Genomic DNA, 12,486 nt, shown 5'->3' with positions numbered 1-12,486 from the left:
TGTGTGCGTGCGTGTCCACTGACTAAAATCCCCAAATCCAATTAACCTCAACTCACCTCGCCACATCAGTCGTCACGAATGGCTGGGAGGAGGCGAATCGCCGGTGTATTTTTGGTCGTGTTCAATCAAACTGGTTGAGGGAGGAGACGAGGAGGCTCAAGGCGTGAGCAGGCGAGCGTGTTGCTGTGTAACTAGCCCTACTGCAGCCATGGACTAGGAGCAACCGTGTAGATCAACTCTTAAGGCTTCAGGACACGGCAACTCGCCAACCGGCTTGTGCAACATCGTCTAATCAGAGCCTGAGATTTTATTGACCTCTTCCAGCCTAGCCTATAAATAACTAAACAGATGAAGTCCATCCTGAGCGACTCGTACACCCACCATTTCTCCTACTGATATTATATATACACGGTAGTTCCCGCGGATACATTAACTGCAACGTTCAGTCATGCAACACCACCCCTCCCTCAAAGTTGCCCACAGATGCAGGCTACAACACCTTCCCATCTATAATACAATTCCGAGCCGGTTTCGGTTTCTACGGGTAACGTAGGTCGCTCCAAAGGTGGTAACATCAATCAGCTGCATTCCAAAGGGTGCTCAAAACTAGTTGGTCGGGTCGAAGTGCCTTCCAAAGGTTTCTGCGATGTAATCTCGGCGGAACTGCCCACCATAGGATGTCCTTGCGTTTGTTCCATCTCGGCGGAACTGCCCACCGTAGGATGTTCTTGCGTTGGTTCCATCTCGGCCGAACTGCCCACCAAGGGATGTTCTTGCGTTGGTGCCATCTCAGCCGAACTGCCCACCAAGGTATGTTCTTGCGTTGGTGCCATCTCAGCCGAACTGCCAACCAAAGGATATTCTTGCTTTGGTTCCATCTCAGCCGAATTGCCCACCAAAGGATGTTCTTGTGTTGGTTCCATCTCAGCCGAACTGCCCACCAAAGGATGTTCTTGCGCTGGTGCCATCTCACCAGAACTGCACACCAAAGGATGTTCTTGCGTTGGTGACATCTCAGCAGAACCGACCTCCAAAGGGTGTTCAGACATTGGTGTCATCTCAACAGAACCGACTTCCAGCAGGTGTTCCGACGTTGGTATCACCTCAGCTGAACTGACTTCCAAAGGGTGTTCTGACGTTGCCAGCTCCATCACGTTGTTTGCAGGCTTAGCTTCCAAAAGCAACTGACACGCTGTCTGCTCCGATGTACTATCGTTACTGGGATCCGCTTCCTCAAACAACTGATGAAGCAGGGTCTTCATTTTCTTTCGCAATGCAGAAGCCTCTTCAGGTTGAAACCATGTTTTGCCAAACTAACAGAAAGTAGAGAAAAAATGAGCAAGGAATATCCGCATGCAGTTCAGTGTTCTGAAAGAAGTCAAACACACCGAACATAGAATGGTCAACACACTAACAGATAGTGGCTCACCATAGAAAGGTCTTTCTTGTGAAGCCTTTCAGGTGCCTCCTCGATGAACCGCTGCATATAGTACAGAACAAAGAGGCCACAGTCAAATTCATTTTCCTGCTGCGGAACCTGGAAAAAAATTAAGAGTGTAAGAGCTACAAGATCACAGCATGGAGAGACAAATACACCATCTATAGTGCAGACGATATAACAGCGTATGTAATCAACTATGGGCGTCCACTTATAAGAAATCTGGATGCCCACCCATAATTTCGTTTTGACAATATCCTGAACTCACAAATCACTGCATACATGCACTTAGCAATTTACAGCCTGTATTTGACAATATCTTAGGGGATGCACAATGGGACGATGTCAGCATGCTGAGTTGGACGAGAGAGAAATGAAAGGAAGAGTGTGCCTTCAGGAAAGGACGAGAGAGAAATGAAAGGAAGAGTGTACATGCATTTCATAAAAGAAGATCTTAAGTTACCGCAATTGGTTTCTTCTCAATTTTATGAGGAAGTTTCTTCCACACCGTTTCTCGTATAGGACATTCTGCTAAAGACCCATTTTCCTTCAGGTAATTCCATTCTTGTTTTAAGAATCTGCAAATGAACATACATCATTTTAAAATAGAATGAAAATAATACAGCAGAACACTGAGGATATAATGAAATTTTGACACCTAGACAAGAAAAATAATGGTATGCCAAAATAATAGTGTCTACGTTCCAGAAGATGTACTTCTAAATGCAAAAATGTATGAAATAAATGAGACTTTAATAGAAAGGGCAGCCCGGTGCATGTAGCTCCCGCTTACGCAGGGTGCGGGGAAGAGTCCGACCATCTATTGCATGAAAAGAATAGAAGAAACAAAGTAGAAGCATGTATCCCATTTGTGTCATTATGTTGCAGAAATAAAAGCCGAACGCCAAAACAAAGCAGTACAACTCAGCAACTTTTTTGACTGTCAAGATTATTTACCTCTCAACAACACTGAAAATCAATCTGCTGTTATGGAACTTCAGTGAATCCAAATGAAGTATAATGGGGCCTGATTGATCTTCCTTTGCTGGCATGCATATAATCACCAGGCTCCAATGAGTACTGAACATTTGGAACAAAAACAAAACATCCTGAGCCTTTTAACAGAATATTGAAGTAACGCATAAGTCTAGCATATGTGGTAAAAATATGCATCAATGATCGGGTCATGTTGCAGTAAAGTTTTGAATCCAGTCAGGCAACATAGGAGTTACCTTTTATAGACAGCTCCCTCCTAGTATTTACAACAAATTTATATCCCCTCTATTCCGATGAATAAGGCGCGCACGCATCCCAAAATCCAACTTTGACCATAAAGCAGACTAATAATATATTATGTTGTGACTCAAAAATTATATCACTGAAAACTTCTTTCGAATACGAATTCAACGAGATAATTTTTGTACATACTCAGATTTGGTTGGTCTAATTTATGGTCAAAGTTTAATTTTGAGATACGTGCGCACCTTATTCTCTATAAACATCCACTCTTAAGTCTGCAAGTATCAACTGAAACTAAAAAAAAAGCATGGATGAGCTCTTGACCCAGTGGTTGGAGCGCAGTGGTCTCCACGCCGGCGCGGGTTCGAACCCATGAATTCAAATGTATGTCTCGCACCCTTTTCTTAATTAAAAAGGCGGAGGGGCTCCTCCCCCTGTTGGCCTCGTTTTTATACTAAAAAACAAGCACAATAGCATCTGCTTCGTTATGACCAGGGTTCCAGTAGTCCCCACAATTTTGCTAGAAATGGAAACAAGCCAGCTCCCAGATTTCCACATAAAGATATGACTTGGTAAATATCACCAGTAATCTTGCGGAATTGCTCAATCTCCGAGCACAATATGTAATACTCCCTCCGATCCATATTAATTGTCACAGCTTTAGTACAACTTTAGTACAAAGTTGTACCAAAGCTGCCACAATTAATTTGAATCAGAGGGAGTAGCTAACTATGGTATAAGCTAAAACTGACATTAACCCATTGTCAAATCTGCAAATACACCATATCCAGCATTTGGTTTGTTATACAGGAACCAGATTTTATCAGCTTTTATAACTCTGCCTCGGAATGACTGTCCTAGGCATGGCAAATCAGAATCTCTGAGAAATAATATCCTGGTTTGTCATGGACAGAGAATCACCAGCCAGGAATGTATTTTCAAAATGCTAACTGGTAGCGACGGTTGCTGTGATACAACGAAATATCCGTAGAAATCATCCTTACGGTAAAAAAAACGTGGAAACCATGAGTAGAAGTTATAAGAATCTCAAAAGATACAATCTATACAATATTCTATAAACATGTAAATTTCCACCTTCAAACTCAATTGCATTTTATCAAAAATACACATGCGGTGAAGTTCTATAAAACATGTATAACCCTACAAGTAAATAGCAATATCAATATAAAGTAATGTATCTTAGGAAAAGAGACGACAAAATTGCTTACTCTGCATGCACAGGAAATAATATATATGGCTTTTGAAATATATCTATGCCTTTCCACCATCTTCTCAGGTTTAAGAAATAAGAAGGCTTGTCTACCTTCACAATAAGAAAGCAAAATGAGTTGAAAATATAAGACATGACCACATGTTTATAGCTGAGATAAACATCAAATCTTCAATTTACTATGAAAAAGGTACTTACAAACGCACATCCTCAGTGTATTTACCCAACGGATAAAAGATTAATAGAAAAACCCAAATGCAAATGTTTTTTTTTTACCCTTTTTATATTTCATCATGTACCTTCCACTGTGTAGGTACATGCCTTGTAAAAAATTCATGTACCTTCCGCTGTGTGGATACATGCCTTGTAAATTTAAGCACCAACCAGGTCACACTAGTTTTCCTAAATCTACCAAGTTGCTACTCATGCTGATACGACATGCGGCTTATGGCCATATGCTACGCAAAGGCCTAAGCAACCATCCAGTCAGATAAAATGGCATTGTTAACTTTCAGCTTGCAGTTTACCAATTTAGATAATAAGACCAACTGGTTGTTTAATTAGATATGTTTCTTAGCACCACCAGTTCCTGTTTCCATCAACCACTGCAAACGAGCCACGTCTCTGGTCGATGGTGTTCAGTCAGATAAAATGGCATTGTTAACTTTCAGCTTGCAGTTTATTGGTTTAGATAATAAGACCAATTGGCTGTTTAATTAGATATGCTTGTTGCTGCCGCCAGTTCCTTTTTTCATCAGCCCCTGCCAACGAGCCACATCTTTGGTCGATGCTGTCAGCATGCTGGTCTGGGCCGCTTTCTGGATGCGCTCCTGTTTCCTTGGGACTACTCATGATGTTGACTATTTGCAGGTCGCTGGTTTGCTGTTTGGTTGAGAAGAGGATGCCCGAGATTGTTTCCTTGCTGCTCTGCCGTTAGGAGAAGCGAGGTGTTCTGATTTGTGCTACTGCTGATGTGTGTACATGATAGCTGCTGCTGCTGCTGCTCCCCTCCCTCACTCTACACTTCTTGGTCTGAGGTTTATGTATGTGCTTTCATCCTTGTACATTTGTACTATATATTTGCACGGACAGTACAGTCTAAAAAGCTCTATTCATGACATGCTGCACTCGGACAAGGGGCAACAAAGAACCTAATACTCAATAAGCCTTAAAATACGACAAAGATTTTTCATATTCTTAGACATCACAGCCTTTCCTGTGCCTAAATGGGCAGTGAATAAGAATGAAAAAAATTGGATCTTTTGTGTGGCACTGCATGGATGAGAAGCATTATTTCCTTGATCGAATGCACAGCAGTCTGCCATTTCCATAAGAAAATTATTTCTTATTCTACAACATATACACTTGTCCAAGAGAAGCATCAAGCATATTCGTTGTTCTAGCCTTCTAGGTGCTCAGCTTGGAAACCCAGTATGGGTTATTGCCACGCCAGCCATGGCCTACCCCTTCGTAACCTAGGTAGCGACAGTTATGTACTAGAATAGAACATAGCAACTGTAGCAATCAAAGTATAGAATACTAAGCCAGAAAAGACAGTCCAATTTAGAAATTACTGCAGAGTTACCTTTGATTTTAGGGCTTCAAGTTTCTTGAAGAAGTATGTATTGAAAATGTGATACTTGCCTCTTTGTGTACTAATCGATGACATTGGCCCTTGCAGGTACCTACAAGATGTATAGTTATGACTTCAACTGTTACGAGAAAGGAAATGAATGTGGAATCTAGAAACTAAAGAACGATACTTACATAATGTAGAAGTTCATTATAGTTGAGGAAAGTAACGATTCAGGCTCAAGGCATTTTATGTCATCATGAGAAAGCTCAATAGAATTTGAGTGTTCGCTGCCGGCAAGGCAAAAAGAAAATAATCATCAACTATGCACAAAAACATTAAGCTCGGTGGGTTTTCAAAAATTCAAATGCTAACCTTGAGGGATAATATATCTTCATTGCATCCCTAATGAAGTATCAGAATTAAGTTAATAATCTCAAAAACTTTAAACATACATAATATTATTATATTTCATATAGCAAGTACAGGTTGACCACACAAATTGCACTGTCCCCAGTATCAGAGCACACATGGGAAATTGACAAATTATTACCGTTTAGTGGTTGGCTTCTCTGCAGATTCTGAATGGTGTGCATCTGCATCGAGTAGAACCACCTCTTGAGCCTGAACGGGTGCAAAAATCAGACCAAACTTGTCAGAAGAGTTACCTCGTCATGGTTGCAAGCAAATCATAACTTGCTTAGCTTACTCTTTCTAGAAGCTGACACGGAGAGATATTTACTAATGGTTAGCTGGTTACAGTATGATTCACTAAGAAAATAATCAAGAATAACCCCAAAAAGAGAAGTAAAAGCACTTAATTTGTATTAGGTTGTTGTAATCACTACTGCCAAAAAGAAAGTTGTTGTAATTGCAGGATAGCAGACCTAACATCTAACTGAAGACCAATCCTAATCATTTACTAGTACTGAAAACAGTCGCTCTTTCTTTCTTATTTTCTGGCACTCCCCCGAAAATCATGATCCTCTCATTAACAACTGCCACACACATCATGGTTCAAAATTATGACTTCCTAGTTCCTCCTAGCTACTACACATACCCAGATACTACCATCACTCCAGAAGGAAAGTATTTTTTTATTAGGCATGGCCCTATGACACACAGCTTTCCCTGCGTCTTGTCAGCAATAGTAGGAGACAATAGCTCACATTCTGGGATCGATATCTAATTCATCTAGTTTCTTCTTGCAGCTCCCTTTTTTCATTTTTCTTTCAGATGGCCGCAAGAAAGCTACCAGGTTAATTTTCAGAGATGATTTCTCTCCATATTTTTAAAAAAAATTCTTTGATAAAGGTGATCTGTGATTTGACTTTGCTTGTTCCTGTAGATCAGTATTTTTTTATTTTCTACTGGCGGCATCAAATGGAGATGGCCACCGTCTGGTGACGGTTATCTTCATCTGATCCCCTCGCTTAATCGTGCCATGGTCCATGCCTGTTGCCCCACCATTTACATGTAGACATTGCACACTACTGCCTCTAGAACCTTCAGAAAAATTCATGGATGTACCAGATGAGTGTAGTACACCATCCGCAAAAGTGCAACAAAATCCAGCTTACGCTTAGAACTGCATACTGCAACTGTCACACCAATTCGCTTTGTCCTTGGAAGATTGAACTTCTTTCGAAAAGATTATAGATGTAGTACAGTGCACCAAGTAATTATCTTATTTTAACCTTACAAGCTAACTATGTACAGGCGCAATCTGGTAAAATACAATTCAGATGTCGGGTTTTCCCACTCCTATCCTATATTTGCTCCCCAATTAAATGTCACGAAGTGGCCATGGACATCTTCTCTTTTTTGTCTTCTATAGTTTTTTTTCATCTTAAGAATTAAGATCCTGAGTGGCTACTTGAGCATGTGTTTGCATTATCGTGCATTACACTGTATTGTGTCTGTCCTTTCCACTACATATGATCTGTAGAAAATCAGAAGTAATAATTTTGCAAACCCAATTATGGTTTCAATAACTGAAGATGTATAGCCCAAACAAATTTATTTTTACGAAGTGATGCATCACGACCAGAGAAACTGCAGCCCAGATCCAGACAAACCACAAAACTAGTAATTATGACCCGATACATTTGCCACCCTACAACTACAGGTGAATTCTCTACCAAAAATCTGTAAGTGTGCACCGCGTTAATGGAGGTGTCACTCATTTCGATTAAGTAGCATAAACTTTGAATTTTTTTCTCCATCGGCACTTACACGCCTGAACGTCACCCAGGAACAGAGACTAAGCAAGTTGCAAAGAAAAACTGGATAATATGAGAACACAACACCTATAGTGAGCCAGGTACAGAGGAAAAATGTGGCAGAACTGATGAAGGCAGCCATTTGACACCACTATGCAACACTAAGTTTCAAACCGGTGAACATATTTGTGATAATGACATGGAAGGAAATTAACACTATGCTGTGTTTACATAGGTAGCACACAGCAGTCAATTTTGTCTTATGTTTACGTAATTTTGTGCACAAGTATGACTACGTAATTTTTTTCTGGTCAAACTAAATTAGCTACTACCTCCATTCACAAATAAATATTGCTTTAGAAACCATTGCCAAAAGTAGATACACTGTCCAGAAATAGTATAGAATCGTCACAGAAAGATACTTCCATACACTTGAGTATTATGATTGGACAGCCAAAGGCTGTATCGGAAGACCACGACAATGTATTTGGGAATGGGGGAAGTATATAAACTAATGGTCATGCCGACAGTTTGACCAGCGTGCTCTTAGAAATGACATTGGGTATTTGCATTGGGCCAGAGGATAATATGCAGCTGAAGCTCAACAACATGGTTGTCGGTCTAAAGTGCTTAATACAACGAGACTCAACCCCATCAGAAAGGTCACATGTTGATGTTATGCTACTTATAAATATCTGTAGAGGGACACAGGTTGAAGGTCCAATATTGGCCCATGAGAAAAAAGGTGACGCTATCATTACACTCAATGATTTTCCTCAGAATATTAAGTTCTAGTAATATTTCCGTATTATTAACCACTACGAGAGTCATTTTAAAACAAAACCCCTTTTCTAGTATCTACTGCCAAAATCATGAGCAGCTGGGGCTCTGTCAATCCTAATACTTCAATAATAATCATCATAAAAAGAGCACACTGACGGCCATGATGGTAAAATTCATAGAAACTATAAAGTATTTACAAACCTTTCTTGGTCTCAATCGCATTGAGAAGTTTACTGAGTCATCTCCTTTCCTGGCATAGGTAGGTTGCATGATTCAGTACAATGATGAAAAGTTCACATAATAGATAATAAAAATTAGCACAACCATGCATGCATGAGATGTGGTCATATATACAGCGTTCTACCAATTGATCGGCAAAATACAATTGAACAAGGACAGGGGTATAATCATAGTCGGATATGTTACACAACAGGTGAAGTAACTGGGGAATACATAGGGACATGACTGATGAATACTGGAAATATCCTTGCAGAAGTTAAATCAGATTATTTGAAGAATCGCATGTTCTCTTGTTAATTTGCTGTGTACCCCTTTTCATTCCGTGTCAGTTTGACCTTGTACTTTTGAGTAATAGGTATTGTATTTGAATTTGACAATGATGGACAAAACAACATTCAAACAATGAATTGATTGATCAGAAAATAATAACAAAGCTGAGAACAAGAGAGCAATAATCTGCCTTCCTTGAACCAATAGCATGCATTGACCACTCAAGCACACTGCCTACTTTCCTTGGGCAGATGTTATGTAAGTCAAACATTAAACAAGTTTGACTCCTCTGTACTCCTAAAAATTACACCGAGAGCCCTTGTAGTTCAAATCATAAATTTTGTATTTCCTGGTAGTGGTATCTTCAAGTCGGTGTGTTTGGTATTTACTAAAAGTAGTAAGTTATCTAACAGAATCTTTTACATCTACCATGGAAGCTATCACTATCCCGTATGAAGAATAAGAATTTTGATAGGTTTATGCACCATGTGCAGCAAGCCATGACTATTTAAAGTTAGTTAACAACACATCATTACCAATTAAAACAAATGGACGTGCAGGTTAACACAGTGAAACAGAAGAGCGTGTACATACTAACCTTTTCCGAGAAGGTGTGGAAGCATTTTCACGTGTCCTAATATCGCCGTTATCCTTGAAGTCATCGTCAGAAGACATATTTTCCACGTCGATTGAGTTGTCGATACATAATACTTTGGGAGGCGTTGGTTGTGCATTGGTTTTGCAAGATTCACTTACTGCATACGACTTCCCTTTATTTTCTACTGGCGTTTTAGTCTTGCCAGGGCATATACTTGTTATCTCCACATCGATGCCTGCCTAACGTACAGAAAATTCAACACTTGCACAAAATACACAGATTTAAGTACCATAGGACACAGGCCCAGTGCTAGAAGCTCCCACACCAGGTGGGGTCTGGGGAAGGATTATACGAGGCAAGCCTAACCCACGGAACTCATTAATTACCATGCAACACATTAATTACCTCATCATCCACCTCAAATGCAGAAAGGAAATCAGATTTGGTTACTCCATGATTTTCATTGCATTTACTAGACAACCCTACAAGTCGTAAAGAAAATTAAAATTGTGAACAGCAAATTAATTAATAACGAGTATAACAGAAATTCATGTTGGAGAATGGTCAACATGTTATGAGTTTATTAGGAAATGTGATACGACGACTAATCAGACCTTCTGGTGTTCAATCTTTTAATCCAGTCGGACAGTGGCTTACCTAATTATACATAGTGAAACCAATATAAAGTCTGAGTAAATTCAAAATGCATTCATTTCGGTTTTTGATATAGCTGTGGGCACAACACAATTTGACAATAGTAGCTCCAGCTTTGGGTACATTTTCTTTACCTAAAGTATTTATTGATTTCATCAATTTCAATAGCAAAATACAAAATTGCATGGCACTGAAGTGACTAACTTAGATCATTATTCATGTGCATTTGATCAATATGGCACATGGTTTAGGTTGTACTAGATGGTTTATTAAGTACAGCACGGAACTTGCAATTTTCTTAAAAGTACAAACGAAAAAGACCCAAAAGAAGTTATACCAACATGGTAAAATAACATTGTAGCACTGCAGTAAGCAATAATATTAGATGGAGCATTTAAAAAAGATAAGCAGGCAGGGATTTTAGGTCCACGATATCTAGTTATTCAGAATTATTACCCAACTACAAAAATTGATGTAATGAAAACAAGTATTCCAAAAATGGATTTTCCATGAGATGGTAGTGTGCAGAAAGTTTCAAATATGATACATTGTCAAAACAGTAAATCAATCACATACCAGACGGTTCTGCACAACTTGACTGGATCATCCGTTCACCTCTATTGCCATCCTGCGAGGGAGCATTCCATGATTAGGCTTAGAGTGCTGTACAGCTCAGAACGCTTACTGTACATATTCACAACCATAGCAAGGTGGTGGCGACCGATCGACCACGCAAAGGTCCATCCAACGACACCAGTGGTCACTGGCGAGCCAGCAACCACCATAGCCGAAGAAGAATATCACTTCTATACTTGTGGAAATTTTATTCAGTTGGCATATCACAAAAACCAACTTTCAAATGCATTAAAATTTAAAAAATGGATTAAATAGAAAAGAACACAAATACACCCCCCCCCCTATGGTTAGCCCACTTTACATATCACATGAGGCAATCCTTGTTAAATTTTTACAGATTCTCCTTAATCAGACACAGGCCATGATTCGCTGATTGACTCTAGGGAAAGTTTAAACATATGGAAAGAAAGAAGGAAAGCTGCTGCTATTTTGTCACCAAAGTAACAGATTAAAAGATTAATGCTGTCTGTGGTAAAAAGAAAGAGAAAACGGATGGTAGGAGAATTTTAATTTCGATTAATACAGGAACTATCATTGTCCACAGAGATGAAAAAAACCTTTCTGTTTTCAATAACTACCGCCATACACAAGCAAGATGATAACATTATAGATTTGGCAAGTAGGTTTTGGCTGTGCTTTTTCTCGTGCTTATAGATTTGGCAGTGCCCCCTACCGTTCCTTGGAAAAAGAAAACACAACTGCATATGGCTTGCAGACATTTTATGGAACGGAAGTTTGAGAACCCTAAAGCTTTACCCGCCTCTCCAATCTACCCCAAGGCAGACCCGTCCCAAATCCCAAATCCGGAGGAACCAGGGCAAAGATCAAAATATTAATCCACGCTGCCGCGCACCAAGAGAATAAATACAGAACTGGAAAATAGTTTTACCGGCTCGCCTAGGCGGCCTTGCGGACGCGGCGGCCGCGGCCGTGGCCGGAGAGAGGCCGAGTCCGAGGCCAAGCGAGTGCGGCGGTCGAGCTCGCCGCGGACGGCCCGGAGCGAGCGGCGGTACTTCTTCCCACCGTCCGGGAGGACGCCGGGGAATTTGTTGAGCCCGTCCTGTAGGCGTTTGAACCTCTCCTTCAGCGCCTGGTCCGACATGCCGCGAAGGTCGTCATCGATCCTCGCCCCCGCATCCTCGTCCCCCTCCTCGCCGCTGGGGAGCGGCTCCGACGAAGCCGTGGCCATCGCATTCACCGCGGCGCGGCGCGGCTCGCCGAGGGGGCGGGGTCGAGGGGAAGTTGGGGTTGGGGAAGAGAAAGAGGAGGCGGCGGAGGAGAAGTCGACGATGCTGACAGCCGGGGCCTCTGGCATATTGGAGGAGGGCCTTCTCGCAAAAAGAAACGGCGGAGGGCCTCGGAGCATATAGCATATATCCCAATAATGGCCTTTGATGCGCTGGATTGTAAAAACGCAGAATAGGAATATTATAAGATGTTTTGAATATTTTAATATGGACTACATATACAGACTGAAATAAGTGAACAAATATACTAAAACGTGTCTGCATACATCTTATTTAGAAGAAAAGTTAGAACATCTTTATTTCTTTAGTAGTGAATGGAGGGAGTAGAATTTTGAAAACTTATGCTTATCACTCA

General features: G+C 40.6%; 1 protein-coding gene across 3 annotated transcripts; it reads right to left on the bottom strand.

Annotated features, from left to right (window-relative positions):
• Positions 1-289: 289 nt before the first annotated feature.
• LOC123169622 (ubiquitin-like-specific protease 1D) lies at positions 290-12,231 on the bottom strand. Of its 3 annotated transcripts, none has more exons than XM_044587491.1 (14): positions 11,774-12,231; positions 10,825-10,876; positions 10,000-10,076; positions 9,595-9,833; positions 8,688-8,736; positions 6,035-6,105; positions 5,857-5,886; positions 5,676-5,771; positions 5,494-5,593; positions 3,907-4,001; positions 2,396-2,518; positions 1,902-2,016; positions 1,430-1,537; positions 290-1,313 (listed from the first exon to the last, which is right to left on the bottom strand). In XM_044587491.1, exons 1-14 carry the CDS (start codon positions 12,197-12,199, stop codon positions 579-581), a joined length of 2,316 nt encoding a protein of 771 aa, XP_044443426.1. In that variant the 5' UTR covers positions 12,200-12,231; the 3' UTR covers positions 290-578. The 3 variants fall into 3 exon arrangements, with proteins under 3 accessions (XP_044443426.1, XP_044443427.1, XP_044443428.1); XM_044587492.1 differs by having other exon boundaries at positions 1,430-1,480; XM_044587493.1 differs by lacking the exon at positions 10,000-10,076 and having other exon boundaries at positions 9,595-9,829.
• Positions 12,232-12,486: the final 255 nt, after the last annotated feature.

This window comes from Triticum aestivum, chromosome 7D (assembly GCF_018294505.1).
Source record: "Triticum aestivum cultivar Chinese Spring chromosome 7D, IWGSC CS RefSeq v2.1, whole genome shotgun sequence".
NCBI classification, from domain to species: domain Eukaryota; kingdom Viridiplantae; phylum Streptophyta; class Magnoliopsida; order Poales; family Poaceae; genus Triticum; species Triticum aestivum.
This window is presented reverse-complemented; position numbering and strand designations above follow the sequence as displayed.